Source organism: Saccostrea echinata, unplaced genomic scaffold (genome assembly GCF_033153115.1).
Source record: "Saccostrea echinata isolate AGI-Se365-2 ecotype Australia unplaced genomic scaffold, CSIRO_AGI_Sech_v1 ptg000003l, whole genome shotgun sequence".
Classification (NCBI taxonomy): domain Eukaryota; kingdom Metazoa; phylum Mollusca; class Bivalvia; order Ostreida; family Ostreidae; genus Saccostrea; species Saccostrea echinata.
The window spans coordinates 15000076-15027782 of record NW_026889752.1 but is presented as its reverse complement, the minus strand read 5'-3'; the positions used below and the strand labels follow the sequence as shown (position 1 = coordinate 15027782).

The 27707-nt window shown below is 31.8% G+C and overlaps 1 protein-coding gene across 1 annotated transcript in view; it reads left to right on the top strand.

Annotated features, from left to right (window-relative positions):
- The window catches only part of LOC133178607 (DNA mismatch repair protein Msh2-like), a 337373-nt gene that overhangs the window by 53226 nt on the left and 256440 nt on the right, over window positions 1-27707 (top strand). Inside the window, exon 3 of the mRNA XM_061313340.1 lies at window positions 19529-19645. Within this exon, the coding sequence (XP_061169324.1) occupies window positions 19529-19645 (117 nt within the window). The remainder of the gene's footprint in view (window positions 1-19528; window positions 19646-27707) is intronic.

Here is a 27707-nt window from a genome sequence, read left to right as displayed (position 1 = left end):
TTTTAAAGTTAAATTTTTCAAAAAAAAATTTTTAATCCAATTTTAAAATTTTTTATATTGTCAAATAGATCTTGGCGAGAACTTTCCAAAAATGTATTTGTTTTGCATGTGAGTACATTAATAAACAATATATAAGCTCAGGTGTGTTAGGACACTTGAGTGCAAGTGTACTTTTAGAACTTTTCTTTAAAAAATCATTACTCTTTTATTTCTTGACCGATTTTAAAACTTTTTATACCGTCAAATAGATCTTTACGAGACCTTTCCAACAGTATATTTGGTTTTATTGTAAGTGCACTAATAAAGAAAATATGAGCTCAGGTAAGTTAGCCTTTTGTTTTGACAGGACATGTCAAAATCATTGTCAAGGATACTGGCGTACGACCGTACTCTTTGATCTTTGGCAGATATCCTTTGATTTCTTTTAAAAAGCATTACTTTTTTATTTCTTGACCAATTTTAGAACTTTATACACCATCAAATAGATCTTTACGAGACCTTTCCAACAATATATTTCTTTTGTTTGTAAATGCACTAATAAAGAAAATATGAGCTCAGGTATGTTAGCTTTTTTTTGACAGGACATGTCAAACTCATTATCAAGGACACTTGTGGATGACCGTACTCTTTGATCTTTGGCGGATATCCTTTTATTTCTTTTTAAAAAATCTTTAATCTTTTATTTCCTGACCGATTTTAAAACTTTTTACACCATCTGATAGGTCTTCCTGTGACCTTTCTTACAGTATATATGTTTTGATTTTAGGTGCAATTTTAAAGAAAATATGAGCTCAGGTGTGTTAGGGAATTTTGACGGCCCATGTATAAGTTATTGATTTTCTTTAGCGACGTTTAATACACAGTGACCTAGAAGAAAGCAAGGACATTCAATTAAGTCTGAAATGGTGATTTCATAATGTACCTGTGATTATGAAAATTTATGTATTCAATTTAAATCATTGAAAGTTTTGAATACTATAATTTCAAATTTTAAAACCTTTAAAATCGTAAGATTTTGATATATCCTCTAATGTTTAAAGCGGTAAGCTCCTACGTGATGAATTTTTATTACAGCATTTAAAACTTCAAAAAATTTCAAATTTGGAATAATTTAAAAGCCTTAAAATATGACATCAAGGGCATCTAAAATAGTGATAACATGAAAGAGAGTGATTTGGAGTCTATTGGAGTTCAAAAAGAGTGAAATTTAAGCGATTTAAATTTTTAAAAAAAAATCAAAACTGCTTCCAAAGATGGAGAACATCATACAATGATGTTGAAATCTCTCAAAGGTCAAATAGAGTGAAATTTAATCGATTTAATTTTTTCAAAAAATTTAAATTGAATCCAAATGTTAAAACAAGGACTGTCCCTGTATTTTGAAGGATGTAGAACATCAAACAATGTGTTTTGAATCTCTAAAAGGTCAAATAAAGTGAATTTTAAACGATTCAAATTTTTCAAAAAATTTAAATTGAATCCAAATGTTAAAACAAGGTCTATTTCTATATCTTTAAAGATGGAGAACAGCATATAATGTGTTTTGAAATCACTCAAAGGTCAAATAGAGTGAAATTTAAACGATTTAAATTTTTCAAAAAATTTAAATTGAATCCAAATGTTAAAACAAGGACTATTTCTATATCTTTAAAGATGGAGAACAGCATATAATGTGTTTTGAAATCTCTCAAAGGTCAAATAGAGTGAAATTTAAACGATTTAAATTTTTCAAAAAATTTGAATTGCTTCCAAACGTTAAAACAAGGACTATCTCTGTATTTTGAAAGATGGAGAACATCATACAATTGTTTTAAAATCTCTCAAAGGTCAAATAGGGTGAAATTTGAACGATTTAAATTTTTTTAAAAATTTAAATTGAATCCAAACGTTAAAACAAGGACTATCTCTGTATTTTGAAAGATGGAGAACATCATACAATGTGTTTTAAAATCTCTCATTATGGATTAAATTTAAATTTTTTGAAAAAATTGAATCGCTTAAATTTCACTCTATTTGACCTTTGAACGATTTCAAAACCCATTGTAGTATGTTCTCCATCTCCCAAAATACAGAAACAGTCCTTGTTTTAACATTTGGATTTAATTTAAATTTTTTGAAATTTAAATTATTTAAATCTCACTCTATTTGACCTTTCAGTAATTTCAAAACACATTCTATATGTTTTCTGTCTTTCAAAATACAGAGATGGTCTTTGTTTTAAGATATGAATTCAATTTAAATTTTTTGAAAAATTTAAATCGTTTAAATCCCACTCTATTTGACCTTTAAAAGATTTCAAAATACATTGTATGATGTTCTCCATCTTTCAAAATACAGAGATAGTCTTTTTTTTAACATTTGGATTCAATTTAAATTTTTTGAAAATTTTAAATCGTTTAAATTCCACTCTATTTGACCTTTGAGAGATTTCAAACCACATTGTATGATGTTCTCCGTCTTTCAAAATATAGAGATAGTCCTTTTTTAACATTTGGATTCAATTTAAATTTTTTGAAAAATTTAAATCGTTTAAATTCCACTCTATTTGACCTTTGAGAGATTTCAAACCTCATTGTATGATGTTCTCCATCTTTCAAAATGTAAAAATAGTCTTTAATTTTACCATTTGGATTCAATTTAATTTTTTGAAAAATTTAAATCGTTTAAATCTCACCCTATTTGACCTTTGAGTGCTTTCAAAACATATTGTATGATGTTCTCCGTCTTTCAAAATACAGAGATAGTCCTTGTTTTTACATTTGGAATCAATTTAAATTTTTAAAAAAAATTAAATCGTTTAAATTTCACTCTATTTGACCTTTGACAGATTTCAAAACACATTGTATTATGTTCTCCATCTCCCAAAATACAGAAATAGTCCTTGTTTTAACATTTGGATTAATTTAAATTTTTTGAAAAAATTAAATCGTTTAAATCTCACCCTATTTGACCTTTGAGTGCTTTCAAAACATATTGTATGATGTTCTCCGTCTTTCAAAATACAGAGATAGTCTTTGTTTTTACATTTGGAATCAATCAAAATTTTTTGAAAAATTTAAATCGTTTAAATTTCACTCTATTTGACCTTTGAGAGATTTCAAAACACATTGTATGATGTTTTCCATCTTTCAAAATACAGAGATAGTCCTTGATTTAAGGTATGGATTAAATTTAAATTTTTTGAAAAAATTGAATCGCTTAAATTTCACTCTATTTGACCTTTGAAAGATTTCAAAACCCATTGTAGTATGTTGTCCATCTCCCAAAATACAGAAACAGTCCTTGTTTTAACATTTGAATTTAATTTAAATTTTTTGAAAAATTTAAATCGTTTAAATCTCACTCTATTTGACCTTTCAGTAATTTCAAAACACATTCTATGATGTTTTCTGTCTTTCAAAATACAGAGATGGTCTTTGTTTTAAGATTTGAATTCAATTTAAATTTTTTGAAAAATTTAAATCGTTTAAATCCCACTCTATTTGACCTTTAAAAGATTTCAAAATACATTGTATGATGTTCTCCATCTTTCAAAATACAGAGAGTCTTTTTTTAACATTTGGATTCAATTTAAATTTTTTGAAAATTTTAAATCGTTTAAATTCCACTCTATTTGACCTTTGAGAGATTTCAAACCACATTGTATGATGTTCTCCGTCTTTCAAAATATAGAGATAGTCCTTTTTTAACATTTGGATTCAATTTAAATTTTTTGAAAAATTTAAATCGTTTAAATTCCACTCTATTTGACCTTTGAGAGATTTCAAACCTCATTGTATGATGTTCTCCATCTTTCAAAATGTAAAAATAGTCTTTAATTTTACCATTTGGATTCAATTTAATTTTTTGAAAAATTTAAATCGTTTAAATCTCACCCTATTTGACCTTTGAGTGCTTTCAAAACATATTGTATGATGTTCTCCGTCTTTCAAAATACAGAGATAGTCCTTGTTTTTACATTTGGAATCAATTTAAATTTTTTAAAAAATTTAAATCGTTTAAATTTCACTCTATTTGACCTTTGACAGATTTCAAAACACATTGTATTATGTTCTCCATCTCCCAAAATACAGAAATAGTCCTTGTTTTAACATTTGGATTAATTTAAATTTTTTGAAAAATTTAAATCGTTTAAATCTCACCCTATTTGACCTTTGAGTGCTTTCAAAACATATTGTATGATGTTCTCCGTCTTTCAAAATACAGAGATAGTCTTTGTTTTTACATTTGGAATCAATCAAAATTTTTTGAAAAATTTAAATCGTTTAAATTTCACTCTATTTGACCTTTGACAGATTTCAAAACACATTGTATTATGTTCTCCATCTCCCAAAATACAGAAATAGTTCTTGTTTTAACATTTGGATTTAATTTAAATTTTTTGAAAAATTTAAATCATTTAAATCTCACTCTATTTGACCTTTGAGTGATTTCAAAACGCATTCTATGATGTTCTCTGTCTTTCAAAATACAGAGATGGTCTTTGTTTTAAGATTTGAATTCAATTTAAATTTTTTGAAAAATTTAAATCGTTTAAATTTCACTCTATTTGACCTTTCAGTGATTTCAGAACACATTGTTTGATGTTCTCCATCTTTCAAAATACAGAGATAGTCCTTGTTTTAACAATCAAAATCACATCTCATCGAAATCGGACGGAGGACCCACTCGTTGCTCGCAACGAGATCGGATCTAGTTAAGGTCTTCCGTTTCAGACGGAAGACCTTATAGTGATTCTACTGTTTCTTCTTTTTATTATTATTATTATTTTTTTTTTTCCCCTTTTCTTTTCCGGGCAATTTCTCAGAGATGGCTGGACGGATTTTCTTGAAATTTTCAGGGATGATAGAGAATGAAAATACCCCTAGGCGTTTTTTTCATTTTTTCCAAATTCACTTCCTGTCGTCAGATATGTCCGATTGCCGTTTTTTTCAAAAATATTTTGTCCCAGTCATATCTCAGAAACGGTAAGAGATTAAGACACCAAACTTATATGGTTAATAGATCTTGAGGAGTAGGCAAATCCATTTGGGTTAAGACCGTCAGCCGTCACTTCCGGTCATCACAGGAAGTGATAATAGAAATCGAAAATTTCAACTTTTCTTTTTTGAATCTTTTTCTGCATCACATTATTGCATTTTATTAGTAGTTTCGAAATATGTTGGTCTCACCGGAAACAAAAACGTCAACTTCCGGCTATAAGCGAAAAACTGCATAATTTGAGTATTTTACTTTCCCATAAATATTTTTTATAGATAAAGTATTTGAATTGATTTTTGAATATGTTATTAAGACTGCAAATGTCTAGAGTAATGTCAAATATCTTTGTAAAATTCACTTCAGGTCGCGCGTTCGAATGTCCGCAAAATGAGAACTTGTCCGAGTGATATCTCAGAAACGGTAAGAGATTTAGACACCACACTTATAGGAGTATTAGACTTTGAGGAGTAGACAAAACCATTTGGGTTAAGTGCATCAGTCGTCACTTCCGGTCGTCACAGGAAGTGATCAAAGAAATCAAAAATTTCAACTTTTCTTTTTTTGAATAAGACTTGCATCATATAATTGTATCTTTTTCACAGTTACGATATGTGTTAGTCCCACCGGAAACAAAAACGTCAACTTCCGGTTATAAGAGATAAACAACATAGTAGGGGTTTTGAATTTTTCCCCAACATATCCCTTATAGAGAAAGTTCTTTAAATGATTTTTATGTATGTTATTGAGACTGCAGATGTCTAGATTGACGTCAAACATCTTAGTAAAATTCACTTCCGGTTGCGTATTTTCCTGCCCTCAATTTGAGATTTTATTCACCTAATTGCTCAGCACCAGTAAACGACTGAAATCCAAAACTTTCAGGACTGATAGTCAGTCACCAGTTTTTCTACATCTTGTGAAAATCGTACATTGCCGTCAGTTTCCGGCGTGACCGGAAGCGATGCAAACAAGGTGAATTTTCCAAGTTTTTTTTTTCTTTTTACAGAAATGTTTGGCTAATGCAGATGTTAGATAGACTAAAACCATTCAAATTATTTTCACTGGAAGTGCCGGCCGAAAAATCGGAACATGAGTAATTTTTCATGAAAACTTTTAGGGATGATCAGTTGTGAATAATTTAGGTGTAGAATGAACATTTTATTTGTTTTGAGTAATTTCAGTCTTGATGAAGTAAAAAAAAAACGTAGAAAGTAAATTTTTTTCCGGGATTTTCTCAATGACCTTGACCTTTGATCTTGACCTTTGACCTTGACCTTTGATGACCTTGACCTTTGACCAAAAGGTCAGAATCAATAAATAATTTACTCCTCTTTCCCCCCTCCCCTTCCCAAAAAATCAACAACAAAAAAAAAAAAAAAAAAAAAAAAAAAAAAATCAGATTAATATCAGCCTAGAATATTTTTCTAGAACTCATACAACACCTCGGATCGACATAACATTTCGAGGTATTGCAGAAGATATCTGAAAGAAAGTTTCCTGAAAATTTGACGGTGAATCTCTGAAGTGTATAGAAATTATGAATGTTTACGGCAAACACTATATCTTTTTTCGTATCTGAAATTTAGATGCCGATGAACATAAAAATTAATTAAAGCTTTTCTCGGTTATTTCTTCAGTTGTTATGAATAGCAGTCGATTCTCTTGATATGATATGATATTTTAACACCAAGCATTCTTGCTTTCTCTAGTATGTGGAATTTATTTCAATTTTATTTAGAATTAATATTAATCGAATGAATGTCGAAAATAGCGATTTTTTCCTAGCAAATAAATTTTCATGCTCTCATTGACACATTTTTCTTTCTAAAATCCCTATCTGAAATTTTAATTTATGCTACTTACATTTAATTCAATCCACACAGAGATGCTTATTTTAATCTTACCTATTATTTTAGGATATTCAGTTACATCCGAACCCGATCCGAAATTTTCCTATATTTGTAAACAAAGTCTCGACACTGCAGTTCTAATGCATCATAGGCTCTGAATGATTAACTCAATGCATTCCAAATATAGACCATCTCAAATAATTTTTTAAACCGAAAATCTGCATTTGTATTATACACCAATCGTGTTTCTCAATCTATTCAATACTGATTACTACATTCCATAACAAACAAAAGAACACGTGCTTTTATTTCTATTTATTCTAAAACAATTAATTTACTACCTCCATTTTCATCGGAATACGTGGTGTAGTAGTTAGCGCGCCTGCCTTACGAAACAAAGGTTTTGAGTTCGATCCCTGCTGGGAGAACATTTTTTTTTTTCATTTTCAGCTTCTTTTTTTCAAACCAATTGACACAAGAATCAAGAAAACGGAAGACCTGTTATTGCCTAGGCAATAAGTATCTAGTTATTATTATTTTTTTTCCCCTTTTCTTTTCGGGGCGATATCTCAGAGATGGCTGGACAGATTTTCTTGAAAATTTCAGGGGTTATAGAGAATGAAAATACACCCACACGTTTTTTTCATTTTTTACGCCCGTCTTTAGACGGGACGTATTATGTTATGGCGTTCATGTCCGTCTGTCTGTCCGTCTGTTAGCTTTTCTCATGTCCGGCTCTTAACTTAAATACTATTAGGCCTAGGATTATCAAACTTTGTCAGCTGATACTTCTTGGGTAGAAGGCGTGTCGTGCACTAAAAGTAGGTCGCTCTGACCTTTAATTAAGATGCTATGGCCAAATATGGAAAAATCCTGTCTGCCTCATAACTAGAAAACTATTAGACTTAGAATCATCAAACTTGGCCAATTTATGCATCTTAGGTAGAAGGTGTGTCGCGACTTATTTCAAGGTCACTGTGGCCTTTAATTTAAGTGAAATTTAAAAATAAAACTGTCTTTTTACTATTAGATTACACAATCCCAAAAAATGCAAGAGTGTTGCAGTATCCTTACTAAAAATAGGTTAAATCAAGAAAATACTTATTTTTTCATTATATACTTTACAGCAATCTATAACAAATGTAATGTTACAAGAGAAATTCCACCTCTCCCATGGGTGTAATTATCAAGCACTGGTCAAGGAGAATTTGATAACAGAAAATTGCATGTCAAATTAGAGAGAAATTAATGTGTTGAGTGTGAGGAGCTAACTGGTAGAGCATCTCTGATCAAGCAGGTGTTATCTATATCTCTTGGGAACTGGGTAAAAAGAATCAGCCCTGTTGGATTAAATAGTTGGCTAGCCTAACTTTGAAAATGAATTTGGTGAAAGTAATTAAAACTTATTTGATATTGTATATAATAAATTAATTTGATATTGTGTAATAAACTAATTGATATTGTATAATATAATTAAAACTAATTATACTCAAGAGGGGGGGGGGGGGGGTATTGGAATCAGCATGCCCGTTGTCTGTAGGAATTGTAGCTTAAAACCAGTCTGACATTAAATCTAAAAATAATCAAGTATTTAAAAAGAAAAGGTTTTAATTATGGTAGATAGTCCCTACAAATCTAAGAGTAATGCAGGAACCTTATTAAAAATATTGCATCAAGATTACACAATTTTTTTTTCTTTTTATAAATGTTTGTAACAAATAAAAAAAAATCTTTGTTTTAAAATTTAATATCAGAATGACATAAATACACATTTTTATAGCACTACAAGCAGATAGTATGTATAGATCCATTCATCTGTTGAGAGTAATAAGTGGACATGCATCCAGTTAAAGATTAATTAATGAGTTCAGTGTAGGAAGGCTAGCTGTCTCAATCATTTCTGTTAGAGGATCTCTGATCAAGCAGCTCTTATCTGTATCCTTTGGGAATTAGACAGAAGAACTGCTTTTCAGTTTATAGCATATGTCATTTGATGGCCAGCCTTTTATTTTTGATATTAATTTGATATAGATTAAGTTGTTAAGACTAAATTCATATTGTTTTATATGATATTTTTAATTAATTTTTTGAAAATATTTACAAATTCAGAGCACCATGTCTCACAAATCTGAAAGCTGGGGGGGGGGGGGGGGGGGGGGGGGGTTCTGCAGATGGGCATTTGTCAAGCTATAACAACCAGTTGAAGATCTACAATGTAATATTTGTTATAATTAATGCCTACACCACAGGAGATGTATAAACAAATATTATGAGGAATGCAAAAATCATTGAAATCCTAGCTTGTATCAAGGTTGACATGATTTTTTTTGCACTCTAAACTGTTTATGACAATTGGGTCATCATGTATGTCCGATTTCTGGGTTTTTTTTCAAAAATATTTTGTCCAAGTCATATCTCAGAAACGGTAAGAGATTAAGACACCAAACTTAAAGGAGTAATAGATCTTGAGGAGTACGCAAATCCGTTTGGGTTAAGAGCGTCAACCGTCACTTCCGGTCATCACAGGAAGTGATCAAAGAAATCGAAAATTTCAACTTTTCTTTTTTTGATTCAAACTTGCATCACGTTATTGCATCTCCTTTGTAGTTTCGAAATATGTTGGTCCCACTGGACACAAAAAACGACAACTTCTGGCTATAAGCGAAAAACTGCATAATTTGATTATTTTACTTTCCCATAAATATTTTTTATAGATAAAGTATTTGAAATAATTTTGAAATATGTTATTAAGACTGCAAATGTCTAGAGTAACGTCCAATATCTTTGTAAAATTCACTTCCGGTCGCATGTTTAAATGTCCGCATAATGAGAACTTGTCGAAGTGAGATCTCAGAAACAGTAAGAAATTAAGACACCAAACTTATATGAGTAATATACCTTGTTGAGTAGACAAAATAATTTGGGTTAACAGCGTCAACCGTTACTTCCGGTTGTCACAGGAAGTGATCAAAGAAATCAAAAATTTCAACTTTTCTCTTTTGAACTAAGACTTGCATCATATAATTGTATCTTTTTCACAGTTTCGATATGTGTTGGTCTCACCTGAAACAAAAAACGACAACTTCCGGTTATAAGAGAAAAACTACATAATACGGGTTTTTAATTTTCCCATACATATCGCTTATAGACAGAGTTCTTTAAATGATTTTTCTATATGTTATTGAGACGGCAGATGTCTAAAATGATGTCAAAGTTCTAGGTAAAATTCACTTCTGGTCGCGTAGTTTCCTGCCCTCAAAATAAGATTTTATTCACCTAATTGCTCAGCAGCAGTAAACGACTGAAGTCTAAAACTTTCAGGACTGATAGTCAGTTACTAGTTTTTCTACATCATGTGAAAATCGTAAGTTGCCGTCACTTTCGGTCGTGACAGGAAGCAATGCAAAAAAATGAATTTTCCAAGTTTTTTTTTTCTTTTTACAGAAATGTTTGGCTAATGCAGATGTTAGATAGATTATAACCATGCAAATTATTAACTGGAAGTGCCACCCGAAAAACCGGAAGTTGTCTCAAACATGAGTAGTTTTTATTATAAACTTTGAGGGATGATCAGTTGTGAATAATTTAGGTGTAGAAGGAACATTTTATTTGTTTTGGAGTAATTTGGTCATGATGAAGTAAAAAAAAAAACATAGAAAGTAAAGAGTTATTTCCGGGATTTTCTCAATGACCTTGAACTTTGATGATCTTGACCTTTCACCAAAAGGTCAGAATCAATAATTAATTTACTCCTCTTTTCCAAAAAAAAAAAAAATCAGACCAATATCAGCCTAGAATATTTCTCTAAAACGCATACAACACCTCGGATCGACATAAAATTTCGGGGCTTTGCAGAAGACACCTGAAAGAAAGTTTCTTGAAAGTTTGACGGTGAATCTCTAAAGTATATAGAAATTATGAATGTTAACAGCAAACACTACGTCTTTTTTCGTATCTGAAATTTAGGTGCCGATGAACATAAAAATTAATTAAAGCTTTTCTCAGTTATTTCTTCAGTTGTTATGAATAGCAGTCGTTTCTCTTGATATGATATGATATTTTAATACCAAGCATTCTTGCTATCTCTAGTATTTCAATTTTATTTAGAATTAATATTAATTGAATGAATGTCGAAACAGCAATTTTTCCTAGCAAATAAATTTTCATGCTCTCATTGACACCTTTTTCTTCCTAAAATACATATCTGAAATTTTGATTCATGCTACTTACATTAATTCAATCCACACAGAGATGCTTATTTTAATCTTAACTATTATTTCAGGATATTCAGTCACATCCGAACCCGATCCGACATTTTCAAATATTTGTAAACAAAGTCTCAACACTGCAGTTCTAATGCATCATAGGCTCTGAATGATTAACTCAATACATTCCAAATATAGACAAACTCAAATAATTTTAAACCGAAAATCTGCATTTTACACAATCTACACCAATCATGTTTCTCAATCTATTCAATACTGATTACTACATTGTACAACAAACAAAAGGACACATGCTTTTATTCCTATTTATTCTTAAACAATTAATTTACTATCTCCATCTTCATCGGAATATGTGGTCTGGTTGTTAGCACACCGGTCTTACAATCCAAAGGAAGACCTGTTATTGCCTAGGCAATAAGTATCTAGTTATTAAGGTCTTCTGTTCCAGACAGAAGACCTTATATTGATTTTACTGTTTCTTCTTTTTAGGGTCTTCAGAGCTTCCACTTCGGAAGACCCTTCTGTTATTCTACTGTTTCTTCTTCTTATTTTTTTTTTCCCCACAAATTTTTGTCAGCTGATATCTCGGAGATTTTTTGCCTGATTTTTATGAAACTTTCAGGAAAGAAACATTATGTTAAGGCCTTAAAGCGTTTTTTCAATTTTTTGATTTATGCCTTTATTTAAGAGTTGCTGCCCTTTAATTGATATTTGGAGGGTCTTTTGTCCAGCTGAGATCTTGGGAACTACGTAAGATAGTTGCATGAAAATTTTAAGAAAATGTAGCTAACGTATTTTAGTTGTGTCAACTGTTAAAATTTTTTCAAATTTGTATGTTATTTGATGGCAAATTTTAAGAATTTTTTTTGGCATGGTCTCAAGGTCACTTCAAAGTTGACCAAAAATTACATTTTATTAAAATGTTGATATTTTGCTTACTATAGGGACTAGAATAATCAAATCTTGTCAGTTGATGCAACTAAGGACCTTATATCATGTTGACTCAAAAGTAGGTCTCAGTGACCTACTTTTTAGCTCACCTGAGCTGAAGGCTACAGTGAGCTTTTCTGATCAAAATTTGTCCGTTGTCTGTCGTCGATGTTGTCGTTGTTGTTGTCATTAACTTTTCACTTTCTTCTCAAGAACTACTGGGCCAATTTCAACCAAACTTTCCACAAAATATCCTTGGGTAAAGGGGATTCAAGTTTGTTCAAATGAAGGGCCATGCCTTCTTCCAAGGGGAGATAATTATGAATTCGGGAAAAATTAATGGCATCATTTAAAAATCTTCTTCTCAAGAACCACTGGGCTTGAAAATATGAAACTTATATGGAAGCATCCTCAGGTAGTGTAGATTCAAGTTTGTTCAAATCATGACCACTGGGGGTCGGGTGGGGCCACAATGGGCTATTAAAGTTTTACATAGGAATACATAGGAAAAAATCTAAAAATTTTCTTTTCAAGAACAGCAAAGCCATAATTAGTCATATTTAAATGGAAGCATCCTCAGGTAATGTAGATTCAAATTTTGTTCAAATCATGAACCCCCAGGAGAATAGAGGGGCCATAACAGGGGATCGTAGTCAAACAAAGGAATACAAATGATATATCAATTAAAATTGTCTTCTTAAGAACAACAAAGCCATTATTTGTCTTATTAATTCAAAAGCATCCCTATGAAGTATAGGTTCAAATTAGTTCAAATCAACACCCTCCAACCCCCCAACCCCCCTTGAACCGCTTTTATATCAAAATTTTTCAAGACTGAACCGCTTTCTGCTTTTTCCTAGCCAGAGTGCTCAGGTGAGTGATGTGGCCCCAGGGCCTCTTGTTAAATTTTGCGGTCATTCTTTTTCAAAATGATTTAGAGGCATATTTTGAACAATTTGAGGCCTATGATTATCAAGCTTTGTCAGTTGTTGTATTTTGGGTCCTTGGAGTATGTCAACTAAAAAGTAGGTCACCTTGACCTTCTTTTTGAATTTTATGGCTAATCTTTTTCAAAACAATTAAGGTCATTAATTCAAATACTGAGAGGTTTAGAATCATTAAATCTTGTAAGATGATGCATCTTGGGGCCATAAAACATATTAATTAAATATTTCAGGTCCAAGTGACCTACTTTTTGAACTTTGCAGGCATTCAATTTCAAAGCATTTTAGAGGCATAATTTGGACATTTTGTAAGTTAATGCATCTTGGGTCCTCAAAAAACGTCAACTTTAAAATAGGTCACCTGACCTACTTTTAAATTTTTATGGCTATATTTAAATATTAGGGTACTATTTCGCTAAGAATCATCAAAATTTGTCAGTTGATGTATCTTGGGTCCTCAGAGTAGGTTGGCTGAAAAGAAGGTTACAGTGACCTACTCTCCAATTTATATGACTATATTTCGGGTACCAATTGGCTGAGATTCATCAAACTGTCAATTGATGCATCTTGGGTCTTTGGAGTAAGACGACTGAAAAGTAGGTCACCATGAGCTACTTTACAAAATTCAAGGCTTTAATAAAATATTTCAGGTACTAATTGGCTTAGAATCATCAGTCTTTGTCAGTTGATTCATTTTGGGTCCTTGGAGTACCACAACTGAAATGTAGGTCACCTTGACCTACTTGTGAAATTATAGCTGTATTTAGCTCTTCTGATCCAAAGGCTCAAAGAGTTAATGCTATGGCCATTTGTGCTGTGTGCGTAAACTTTTTATACCCCCCGCAAACGAAGTTTAGGGGGGGGTATATTGGAATCAGCATGTCCATCTGTCTGTCTGTCCGTCTGTCTGTCTGTAGACGAGATTTTGTCCAGACCATTTCTTGGAAACTGTTGCAAGGATTTGTCTGAAAATTTGTACACCTATTATTCGCCCTATGAAGGTGTGCACCTGGTATTTTCATCATGATTGAATAATTTTTTTTTGCATTTTACAGGTGTTTTTTAGCTCACCTGAGCCAAAGGCTCAAGTGAGCTTTTCTGATCAAAATTTGTCCGTTGTCTGTCGTCGTCGTTGTCGTTGTCATAGTCGTCGTTGTTGTTGTAAACTTTTCACATTTTCATCTTCTTCTCAGGAACCACTGGGCCAAATTCGACCAAACTTGCCACAAAGCATCCTTTGGTAAAGGGGATTAAAGTTTGTTCAAATGAAGGGCCACACTCTTTCAAGGGGAGATAATTAGGAATTAGTGAAAAAATAATGGCATCATTCAAAAATCTTCTTCTCAAGAACCACTGGGCCAGGAAAGATGAAACTTATGTGGAAACATCCTCAGGTAGTGTAGATTCAAGTTTGTTCAAATCATGACCCCCGGGGGTAGGGTGGGGCCACAATGGGGGATCCAAGTTTTACATAGAAATATATAGGAAAATATCTTTAAAAATCTTCTTCTTAAGAACAGCAAAGCCATGATTGGTCATATTTATATGGAAGCATCCTCAGGTAGTGAAGATTCAAGTTTGTTCAAATCATGACCCCCGGCGGTAGGGTGGGGCCACAGTGGGGGATCAAAGTTTTACATAGAAATATATAGGAAAATCTCTATAAATCTTCTTCTTAGAAACAGTAAAGCCATGATTGGTCATATTTATATGGAAGCATCCTCAGATAGTGAAGATTCAAATTTGTTCAAATCATGACCCCCGAAGGTAGGGTGGGGCCACAATGAGGGATCAAAGTTTTACATAGAAATATATAGGAAAATATCTCTAAAATTATTCTTAAGAACAGTAAAGCCATGATTGGTCATATTTATATGGAAGCATCCTCAGATAGTGAAGATTCAAATTTGTTCAAATCATGACCCCGGAGGTAGGGTGGGGTCACAATTGAGGATCCAAGTTTTACATAGAAATATATAGGAAAATATCGTTAAAAATCTTCTTCTTAAGAACAGTAAAGCCATGATTGGTCATATTTATATGGAAGCATCCTCAGATAGTGAAGATTCAAGTTTGTTCAAATCATTACCCCGGGGATAGGTTGGGGCCACAATGGGTGATCGAAGTTTACAGAGGAATATATAGGAAAAAGTCTTTTTCTCAAGAACAGAAAAGCCATGATTAGTCAAATTGATATGGAGGCATCTTTAGGTAGTGTAGAATGATATTTGTTCAAATGAGGGCCCCCGGGGGTAGGGTGGGGCCACAATGGGGGATCATTTTTTTACAGATGAATATATGGGAAAAAAATCTGCTGCTCAAGAACAACAAAGCCATTTGTTATATTGATATGAAAGCATCATCAGGTAGTTTAAAATTCAACACCCCCTCCTTGTAAACTTTTCAATACTGTACTGATTTTTGCTTTTTTTCCTAGCCAATGTGCTCAGGTGAGTGATGTGGCTCATGGGCCTCTTGTTTCATTTTTATTTTGTCCGAATTTGTTCCCAGAGACTATTGCATAGATTTGTATGAAAATTTGTACACTTATTATTTACCATATGAAGATGTGCACCTGATATTTTCAACATCATTTGATAATTTTTCTGCATTTTACAGGTGTTTGGTTTTTTTTTTTTTCATTTTTATTGACTTAGTCATTTCGGGTTCATGTCTAAGGATTGAGACATAGAATCTAGAACATCTGAACAAAAATGTGAACTACAGCTTAAAACTACTTCATTAGAAATCACAAAGTATTAAAAACAGTTTTTTTCATTACACAGCAGATAGTGTAAATCCATTTATCCCTTGGGAGTAATGAGTGGACATGCATCCAGATAAAGATTAATGAATGAGTTCAGTGTGGGAAGCTGTTAGAGCATCTCTGATCAAGCAGGTCTTATCTATATCCCCTGGGAATTGAGAAGAAAAAAACAAAGATCTCTGTTGTCTAAGTCTCTTAATTGTAATTTATGTCTGTCAAAATACAAAGTTACTGGAACCAGTCTTTTATTTTTAAAATGAGTTTGATATATAAAGGTATTAAGATCAATTTGATTTTGTATAATTAATTATGATATTTTTTTTCAACAATCAATTTGCAGAGTGTCATGTCTCACAATGATGACAGATAGTTGCAAACTATTTTTTTCAATGTAGTAATTATTAGTATTGATGTTTTATTAGGCTGCACCTTAGTTCATTCATTAAAAAAATATAATGAGTAATTAGATTTTCACTCTAAATGTTTCAGCAAATTGTGAACACCTCTCACATCTAGAAAACATTAGTGATTTGGTACCTTCTCTGAAAAACCCAGCGGGTGGTATTTGTCCATTTGGGACAGTTCTAGTTAGAATATGGGCCATAACTCAAGAACCCCTTGGCCAATTATTGTCAAATTCATCACAGGGTATCCTTGGCCCAAGGGCTCCCATTTATACTAAAACTAGGATTGTGACCCTTAAACAAGGGGAGATAATTAGGAAAATAGAAACAAAAGTATTGGTTGCTAAAAAATCTTCTTCTCAAAAATCACAGGGCAGATTATCACCAAACTTACACAAAAGGATGAGGATATGTTGTAGATTAAAATTTGCATAGGGATTTACCCTTGGGCAAAGGGCGTGGTCTCAAGGTCACTTCAAAGTTGACCAAAAATTACATTATATTAAAATGTTGATATTTTGCTTACTATAAGGACTAGGATCATCAAATCTTGTCTGTTTATGCATCTAAGGACCTCATATCATGTTGACTCAAAATTAGATCACCATGACCTACTTTTTAAATTTTGTGGCCATTCTTTTTCAAAATGATTTTAAGGCATATTTTGAATAATTTAAGGCCTATTTTCATCAAAGTTTGTCAGTTGATGTATCTTGGGTCCCCAAAGTACGTCAACTAAAAAGTAGGTCACCTTGACCTACTTTTTGAATTTTATGGCTAATCTTTTTCAAAACAATTAAGGTCATTAATTCGAATACTGAGAGGTTTTAAGAGGCATAATTTGGAGATTTTAGGGCATATGATCATAAAACTTTGCAAGTTGATGCATCTTGGGTCCTCAAAACCGTGACCTACTTTTCAATTTTAATGACTATAATTAAATATTTCAGGTACTAATTGGCGTAGAATCATCAAACTTTGTCATTTGATGCATCTTGGGTCTTCGGAGAAGGTTGACTGAAAAGTAGGTCACCTTGACCTACTTTTGAAAATTTATGGCTTTAATTAAATATTTCGGGTACTAATTGGCTTACAATCATCAAACTTTGTCAGTTGGTGCATCTTGGGTCTTCAGAGTAGGTCGACTGAAAAGTAGGTTACTTTTGAAAATTTATGGCTTTGATTAGATATTTTGGGTACTAATTGTCTTAGAATCATCAAACTTTTTCAGTTGATTTATCTTGGGTCCTTGGAGTACAACAACTTAAAATTAGGTCACCTTGACCTACTTATAAAATTTTATGGTTATAATTTTAAAAAATATTTTAGGTATTAAATGGCTTAGAATCATCAAACTTAGTTGATGGGTCCTCCGAAAATGACAAGTGATAGGTAGGTCACTATGACCAACTCTCAGGTACTAATTGGCTTAGGATCATCTTTGGTTCTCTGAGTGTGAATTGGAATTTCAAGAGTTTATCTAAATATACAGGATACTTCAAATAGAAGTGAGAGATTGTACAGTTAGTCAGAAGAGCGATTCAAGGCCCTTGGGCCTCTTGTTAATATTTTCAGGTACTATTTGGCTTAGAATCATCAAAATTTGTCAGTTGATGTATCTTGGGTCCTCGGAGTAGGTGGACTGAAAAGTAGGTCACCATGACCTACTTTTCAATTTATATGGCTATAATGAAATATTTCGGGTACTAATTAGCTTAGAATCATCAAACTTTGTCAGTTGATGCATCTTCGGTCCTCGGAGTAAGTTGACTGAAATGTAGGTCACTGTGACCTACTTTTGAAATTTTATTGCTTTATTTAAGTATTTTTAGGTACTAATTGGCTTAGATTCACCAAACTTTGTCAGCTGATGCATCTTGGGTCCGCAGAGTTAGTCGACTGAAGAGGAGGTCACTGTGAACTATTTTTGAAATTTTATGGATTTATTTAAATATGTCAGGTACTAATAGGCTTCGAATCATCAAACTTTGTCAATTGATGCATCTTGGGTCCTCAAAGTTTGTCATCTGAAAATTAGGTCACTGTGACCTACTTTTGAAATTTCATGGTTATAATTTTAAAAATATTTTAGGTATTAATTGGCTTAGAATCATCAAACTTTGTCAGTCGATGCATCTTGGGTCCTCAGAGAATGACAAGTGATAAGTAGGTTACCATGACCTACTCTCAGGTACTAATTTGCTTAGAATATCTTGGGTTCTCGGAGTGTTTCATCTAAAATGTAGGTCATGATGACCGACCTTTGGAATTTCAAGGCTTTATCTAAATATACAGGATACTTAGAGGCTTCAAATAGAAGTGATAGGTTGTACAGTTTATCAGAAAAGCGATTCAAGGCTCTTGGGCCTTCTGTTCAAAACATGATCCCTGGGGGTAGGGATGGGCCACAAAACATAATACAAGGGGGGATTGCAGGTAAGGAACAGCAGGGCCAAAGTTACTCAGGTGAGTGTTGTGGCCCATGGGAATCTTGTTATGTAAAATTATTCATGTACACATAAGTAATTTAAAGATAGATGTATGGTGCAATAGGACTTTGAAAATAATATTGTGAGTAAGAAAGTGGGGATAGGGGAATATGAATTTGTGCTATAATAATGTCCCACTGACTTTTTTAACGAAATAATTTTCTCAGAAAATCAGCAAGATAAATGACCAGGAATATTTCCAGTTATGGAAAGCTATTTTAGAATTTAAAACTAGTGAAATTTAAAGTCGCTGAAGTTTTTAGAATATATCACAGTGTGAAAACTGGAGAGTAACAGATGATTTAACTTAGAATTTTTACGTAAAAATCTGTATGTTGAAATCTGAGAATGTCGAGTTGACATAACATTATACATAGGTTTACTTTCTGAAGAAAATGCCCTGTATTTAAAGAGCTCTATGGGAGAAATGGTTTGATATAATTACAAAACTTAAAATGGATTATAAATGGGCCACCCTAGACATGTTTCAAAAGAATTTTCATCAGACTTGGAGAAGGGCCGATTTTGGTGCCTAACTTACATTCTTTTTTAAGAAGTTAATCTACTTCCATTCAAAAGTTAGGTCAAATAGTGAAATTTTTGTATATAAACAGCTAGGTAGAGCACACAGGACAAAAAACAAAACCAAAAAAAATGATAATTAAAAAAGAATACAAACCAAACAAACTGAAAACAAAAATATACCCCATGTTCGACCTATGGGGTATAAAAATATATTTTACCAAATTCTGTTTCAAAGTGTCATTTTCAGATTTCATTAAATTAATTTCACATGCATATCTTCATACTTGGTGTACATAGTTTATGTAGTAAAAAATAGTAGTTGCAGATGGATTTCAAACCAATGAATCACAAATAAAAAGTTGTTACAAATAATAGTACTTAGTTTACAGTAGTTGCATGCCTTCTCTTTGTAGGATTGCTATAAAGTTTACCAGGCTCTAGAGAAATTACCACTGCTGATGGAGACATTAGAAAAACATGGCAGAGAGAACTGTGGTCTTGTAATGGAGATATTTGTTAATCCAGCAAAAGTAAGCATTTGAAGCAATTTAGACCATATTCATTCACATATGCAGTTGGGCCTAATTAATCTTTATGCTTGCACTTTCAAGCAGATTATCCAGATTAAAGCTGAACATGATTTGTAAAAGGAATTTGTCTGCTATATTCTTTAATTCAGTCATTATATCTGAGGGCCCCTATATGTATTTTCTATGAAAATATAAATTCTGTCCCCACAAAGAATGAAGGCGCGCAAGGCACGGACAATCCCCAGCTCTGAGCGAAGACATTTTTCAATTCTACAAGTTCATGAAAAGTTATATTTTTCAAAAATTATATTGTCAATATAATATTTTACACATTTGTTTCCTGTATTTTTGTTAATAAATTATTGACAAATAAATTGATTCAAACTCTCTCCAAAGTTCATGGTTAGGAGTAAGACTGAAGGCGTTTACCACTACGCTATGAAGTCTGTTGTATTGTTTGATGTCAGTGTGATCTACATTAATGAGCTTGTTGAAGCATAATTTTTTTTCAGAAATCTTCGATTTTCATATAGAATGGGTTCAGGTTCCATTTTTTTGAAACATGAAATAGATTTTACATTTCCTTTTCCATCATATAAATGTTAATGAAGAAAGAGACCTGAACCATTCATATTCAAGAATCATTTTTATGGCTCTAATAAACCCATTTTCCACTAAATATGCTTTACTGTCAACTTTAAAAACAAATTATCAATCAAAAAGTCATTCAATAAAATAACTGAATCAAATGTGTTGAAGAAGACATTACAGAAAACATTATTTTAGAAAAATATTACTTTTCCGTGAACTTTGAAAATTGAGAAATATATTGTCCCAGTGAGGGGGATAGTCTTCGCCTTGTACGCCCCCTTTCTTTTGTTTGGAAGGTGAAGCATCTGTATTGTTGAGCTCCACTCACTACTGGACGAAAAAAGTGTTGAGAATCCCAAATTTCACTGATAATGTTTGATAATTACTGATACTGTGCTGTTCTTGCTGATAAATATTGATATTTACTGTTATTCTTACTGTTGTTACTGATAATTTTAGTTGTTTCTGATAAATACTGATAATTACTGTCGTCTTTACTGTTGAGTCTGATAAATACTGATAAATACTGTTGATGTGCTGTCGATGCTGAGATTTACTGATAATTACTGTGGTCATTGTTCTTTGGCTGAGAAGGTGCTAAAAAAGCTTGAGTGATGATTAATTATTTTAAAGAAAGTATTTTATCAACAAAATTCATTACAATCTACTTACTAGCAGGGGTAGACAAATAAAATTTTTTAGTACTTGCCATCGGACAGGTTACCATCGTAAAATTACTTGTCCTACCAAAAAATATGCTTGTCCCACCTTTTTCTTAAATAACGCAAAATTAAAACATTATCGTTAAAATTAAATTATTTCTCAACTGATACACTACATGAGGACCAAACTAGACACAAAATCACTTAATTTTTCCACGGAAAAATTTAGGGGTAAGTCTTGTTCCAGGGAGATTTCTTAGTTTGTGCAGTGCGCATAATTTAAACTTTTCTCTGTATTACTTTAACATCCCAAAAATACTCAAAGAGAAAAATAATGAAGACGTCAAATCATTTGATGATTTCCAATTGCAAGGCATATGAATATCAAGCATTAGAATTAAAGTTAATATTGTCAACTTACAATTTCTCAACTGAAAAAAATTATTTCCTATCCTGCATAATATGCATACATGATCACAGCTCAATATTTTAGTAGTAAAATTTTACATTTAAGATTCAGATTTCTTTTTGCATTTTCGGAGTATTAGTAAAGTCAAAGTTTCAGTCTATTTTCTTCAATGAGGTATTCCCTATTTTTTTTATTTTTAAAAAGTAATGTGTATTTATGTACAGTGGAGCCTCATTTATCCGGACGCTTTGGTTCCCAGTCAATATGTCCGGATATGTGAAGCGTCCGGATACCTGAATTGCCTTGATTTTAGTATATGGCTTTTCATACCATTTCAATCCAGTAAAGAATGTTGCTTTTTATCAATATGTTTTATTGTTTAAATACTTTAATATATGTTAATACTACTCAATACTTGTGTAGATAAATAAAAAAGTACATGTGTCATTGGAAAAGAACGTGTTTATATGGTCACATTAATTATTTCTACTTCCCAGTGTCTAAGGAATCAACTTCTCCCAGTAGTCATGTCGGTACGGTACTGTCGGTAGAGTCTTATTTAATATGAACGCCCATCAATGCTAAATGTGACATAATCTGCATATGTATACGAACGCTAATCGTAATCATCCAAAGCGAGATCGTATTAACGATTGTGTAATTTTGAAAGTGATTTTATAAATGTCATCAAATCATAGAATGCGTTTCGCACACAAAATACTGTGCATAAAAAACTCCGATGTCATGTCTATAAATACATAAAACCATGTTACGACTGTATTCTAACAGTAAAAGAAATATATTTGCCGACTACGAAAAATTATCCTAGACTTATAAAATTATTTTCCTTAATTAATAAATATCAAAACCATGTTAGAGAAGCGAGAGCCTCGTGCGTACATGTACCTATTGACCTACAATTAACCTTGTCGCAAGCCATTGATAAAAGGTCGCAGATGATCATCTTTAAAAACAAACAGCCAGACCAGTGTTTTTACAACAATTAACACCCAGATCAAGAAATTTGAGCAGACTTGACAGACCAGTTAAAAAATTATCGTCCGGATAAATGAACCAAAATATAACGTAAAAATTCATTTTTGTGGTGAAAAAAGACCGTCCAGATACGGAACGCGGAATTCCGGTAAAACAAGACAAAATAACGTTAAAAAATTTCGTTCCAATTAAAAATTGTCCGGAAACTGAAGCATCCGGATATCTGGCATCCGGATATCTGAAGGTCCACTGTAATTGAAAACAAAAAAATATTATAAAGTATTTGATTATGAAAACCACCACTGCATGCCGATTGTGACTTTCAGTGATCGCCAGTCAACAGCTCCAATTTTAATATCAGTATAAAACGTTTGAATTCACGGCATGAATTTTTACATTATTTTTTACCTAAAAAGGTCTAAAATCCTCTTCAACTTTTTTGACATGGAATCGATAGCTGCTATGTTTTACGTCTTGTGTATATTTTAACTACACATGAATGGGTAAATTCTAGAGGAGTTCCGACCGAGTATTCGATGTAGTGATGAACTGCAGCAAAAAACAGGTGCTGTACTGTGATTCATTACATTTCAACAGCGATAAAACAAACAACATTTGATTTTTTGTTAACTGGAGAAGCACTTGTCCGCGGGCAGGTACCACTTATCAAATAACTTGCCAGCCAAACAAAATTGGTTGTCCCGGGCGTCGGGCAATGCTATTTGTCTAGCCCTGACTAGTTAAATTCTAAATGAAAAAGTCACATGAATTATTTGTTTTCACATTTCATTATTCATTCATTTATTTTTTTTTCTTCTTATTTTTTTTTTACATCTTAATGTTAAAATTAGATCAAAAATGTTTATGTTTTCCTTTATCTTTATATTTCTCCTTTGTTGTCAATATCTGAAAGGGGGTGTACATGCAGTGGTTAATCTACCTATGCAGGTACTTTTTAAAACAATTTTTGTATTCAGAAAGGTTTTTAAAAAAATCCCATCTCATATTTTTTTTCTGTCTGTATTTGTACTGTCGTTAAAAATTTTAGGAAGCATCTTTAATACAGTCTATGGCTGCAATTAAATTCATATTTTCATGTAGTGAACTTGAATATTTGACAAGTAACATGAGTTCCGTCTGCTCTGTTAGTTGAGACCCCCCCTCCCCTTTTACAAACCATTCTCCTTTTAACAAGGCAGTATTGAATATTTCTCACAAAAATCTATTAATATAACATTTACTATGCCCTTTAATGAATAATGTGACAGGTTCAAATAATAAGATTTAATCATGATCTTAATTAAATTTGTTGAATTATCTCTTTTAGCTAGTGCATGCGCTCTAGCTCTATAACTTATGTCCTCCTCGCAATTTTTTTGATATCATTTTGTGGTATCAAGCTACATGTATTTATCTTCGTTTTTTTTTTATTTTTTTATTTTTTTTTTTTTTATTTTTTAAGCCATCAGGAACTAGAAATCTTATGCAGTGTGATTTTCATTTAATGAAATACGCATCTTTCTTTCTTCGTTAGTATGGTATACTGATATAATAGCTAGATCAATCTAAAAAAAATTAATAACCTGCTTATACATGTACGCGGTCAGTCAGTTAAATAACAGATAAAACAAAACTTGAAATTACTCGGTTGTTCTAAAACAACGTGTAAAATATACATGTCCACCACGTGTCTAGAAGTTTCTACTTTCGTTTTGAGAATCGGGTCAAATATTAGTACATTTTTTTGTATTTCTTACAAAATGCATTTAGTAAAATTAGAAATAACCTTGTACAGAGAGTAAAATATTTGTTGTCCATTCCATTTCTCGTTGTGCGAGACCAGTGTACTCAAATTACATGCGACATGATTCAATTACATGTAGTTATTCACAAACTGTAGCAGAAAAAAGGGGGGGATGAAACTTTAAACTGTTAACTAAGCTGATAGGCGCAAGGTTGATTCTTTAGTTTTAAGTTCCATAAGTTATACATGTAATAATTACTTAATATCTGTAATATACGTGAATAAATTATTTTAGAGAATCAAGGAACAATACAAAATTCAGCTATACCATTTATTCATGAGTGCAATCAGCATGTTACTGACATTCAAAATTTCAAAACAGATTTTTTTTTTCTCGGATTCAGCAATGCGGAGTTTTTGCATTTCTGAATTGTAAACAGTTGATGCTAATATCATTACACAAATTGCAAAATCACTTAACCATCTTATAAAAAAATCTCGTACAAATTTTGCATAATTATTTATTAGATAAAGTCAAAATCCTCGTCTCCGTTTTACAGGCCCTTAAACACCAGTAATAACAGAGATTCAAATGAATTTACATGTAGCACGCTCCCCTGGATATTCTTTAAACTTTATCTCAAGAAATGTACGTAAAACTAGCAAATGAAATTAAATACTGAGCAAAGATCTACGTGAATTAAAATGAATTTATTTTTTTTAACATGTTTAAGTTACTTCATTTAATTAATAAGTTTGTACAATGTATATAACTTCATTTCTTTTCCTTTTGTTTTATTTTGTACTGTGACCTATTTTGCTAAACATTTTTCTATCAATTTAATTTGTCAACAAAATCGATAACAAAAATTAAATTTTTTGTGCGTCCATAAAGATTATTCCTGCTCCAAGTAGCAAGTACATGTACAGTGTAGGTTCATTTGTTTATTATTAACACCGGTGGCCGCAAACGCAGAACAATAGGTAATTAGTGCCCATTGTTACGCTGACCACTACAACTTACATGGAATATACATGTTGTACCCCGTTCTGCCCCAGTGCCTAAGACATGTACACAAGAAAGCCAAATCACGGGTTGATCTTCGATTTCTGATCAATACAAATCAATTTAAACGTGTTTTCCATTCATACCTGTGACCTTACAATATTAAAATCGATCAACTTAATCATCCATTATTTACATTTAGTAGGTCCCATTTCTTATTTTCCATTCCATAAAATTAAACTAAATGAATGAGATTTTTAAAACTTATTGAATAAAAATGTATTATTTGGTGATTTGTGATATTGTAAGAGACCAACATCAAAATTACATGTTTACGTGTATACTATTGCATCTACGCTATAATTCTGACAAACAATTTTTGATCAGCCCCCGTCTGCCGATTGCACATGTATAAACATGTAGCAGAGTTATTATTATTCTGGGACGATCCATGAATGCTTTCATTACGTATTCCTAAAAAAAGAAAAAAATAATGATAATAAGTGTGCCTCCAGACGGAACATATTCATCCTGTTTTCATCTCTCAATTTATTTTAAAAAAGCATAAAATTTATCAGTTTCGGGCAGATTTTCAGGGGGAAAAAGATCAGAAAGACCGCAAATTAAAAAAAATAAAATAAAAAATATGCATATCTATGGGAAAGAATAAAAAAAAAAATGCTATCACTTAAGGCCATATTTAAAATGAAAATGATTGTTTGTCCTCTCTTGACTGAGTGAGAAAAAAGTCCGAGTCAAAATTTGTCTATTCTGCTGGAATTTTTTTTTATCCCGATTTTTTCCCATCCTTGAATAATTATTTCAACTTCAGTGTTTTTTAAAGAAAAAATTCACCAACCTCCTTACCCAGATTTCTTAAGTCGGGCTATCAATCTTTTTTTTTTTTTTCAAAAAGCCTTAATGTTTTAGTATTACAGTGACTTATGTTAAAATGAAATCATGCAAAAGGAAAATTCAATTTATCCTGCTTACAGATAAACATGTACTATTTTCGTAGATTCTTGGAAAACATTTGCCTTTACGCTGACAATTTTATTTAATGTTTAACTTTAATTATAATTGTCAAGATTTTCACAACCATATTGTAATCGAGATCAGTGTCATATTTTTTGTCACAAGCAGTAAATATAAAGAAACATGAAAATGTTGTTGTGAAAATTAAATAAAAAGAAAGTAAAGATTGAAGAAGGTTTTAACAACCCTAAGCTCTATTTTAGCACCTTCTCAGCTCAAGAACAATGACCACAGTAATTATCAGTAAATCTCAGCATCGACAGCACATCAACAGTATTTATCAGTATTTATCAGACTCAACAGTAAAGACGACAGTAATTATCAGTATTTATCAGAAACAACTAAAATTATCAGTAACAACAGTAAGAATAACAGTAAATATCAGTATTTATTAGCAAGAACAGCACAGTATCAGTAATTATCAAACATTATCAGTAAAATTTGGGATTCTCAGCACTTTTTTCGTCCAGTAGTGACTGCATTCTACTCAGTTTTTAGAGACACCACAAACATAATATTTAAAGAACAAGGTACGTTATTGGTTGATTTTCGCCGAACCTTGAAATATATTGATGTTTATCCGACTCGAAAGTTGAGAACTTTATCTTTCTTACAATATATGACTTGCTTATATCTGATTACGTGTAACACATTGCAAATAATGATAAAAAGTGGTGTTTAAGGTATGTCACTCGTGAAATTTGTTATATCAAGGATTTTTTGAGAAGTATATTTTGGATAAGTACTCATATAGTATGACTCAAAATCGCAGAGAAAATGGGGGGTCAATGTGCATCTAACTGAGCTACGGTACAATTAAGTTGACCTTTTTGCACTTAAATTGTAAATTTTTGGTAAATCACTTTAACTGTTATCATATTTTATCAGATGTAACCATGGCAATAAACATAATCTTATTTTACGTAAAATAGTTTGAATAATATTTAGCATTGAACAAATCACGCTAATTAATGGGCGTAAATTATTGTGTGACCTCTTTTCACTAAAAAAGTCTCATATTTGGGGTATTTTAAATCTAAATAGGCAATAGAATACTTTCTTGTATCAAACTTTTTACGACTTAAGTGCTGATCGGTCAAAAGTATCGAGCAGTTTAAAGTAATGAAAGAAAAAGTTAGGGTCAGTGATGTAAATTTTGAAATATTGGTCAAAATATGTGATTTTCTGGCAAAAAACTGTGTAGATTTTATCTTACCTTCGTTAATATATCTTCATTTCTTGGCAAAGTTTGTTGAGCGAAGGTGTAAATATTTAATATTCCAGGCATATCATAACAGAAAATATTCTCTGAGTAAAAGTATGTGAGGCTAAAGTTCCAAGAAATTAAATTCAATAAATGTGTAGATTTGCAGAATTTTCTGCTAAATATCCTTCCACCACAAGAAATAGTCCCTTATAAATCTTACTTTTTTATGAATTTTTGAGCAGTTTTTTAATTGAATGTTGAACATTTTACATTGTTTAATTTAAATATGTTATAAAGATTGAATTGTATCATTCGTTTTCCTAGACGACGTCAATGACATACATGTCTCTCTTGCGTCCTACAAAGGTACTATATGTATAAAAATGATGTACAATTGTCTGTAAAATAGAAA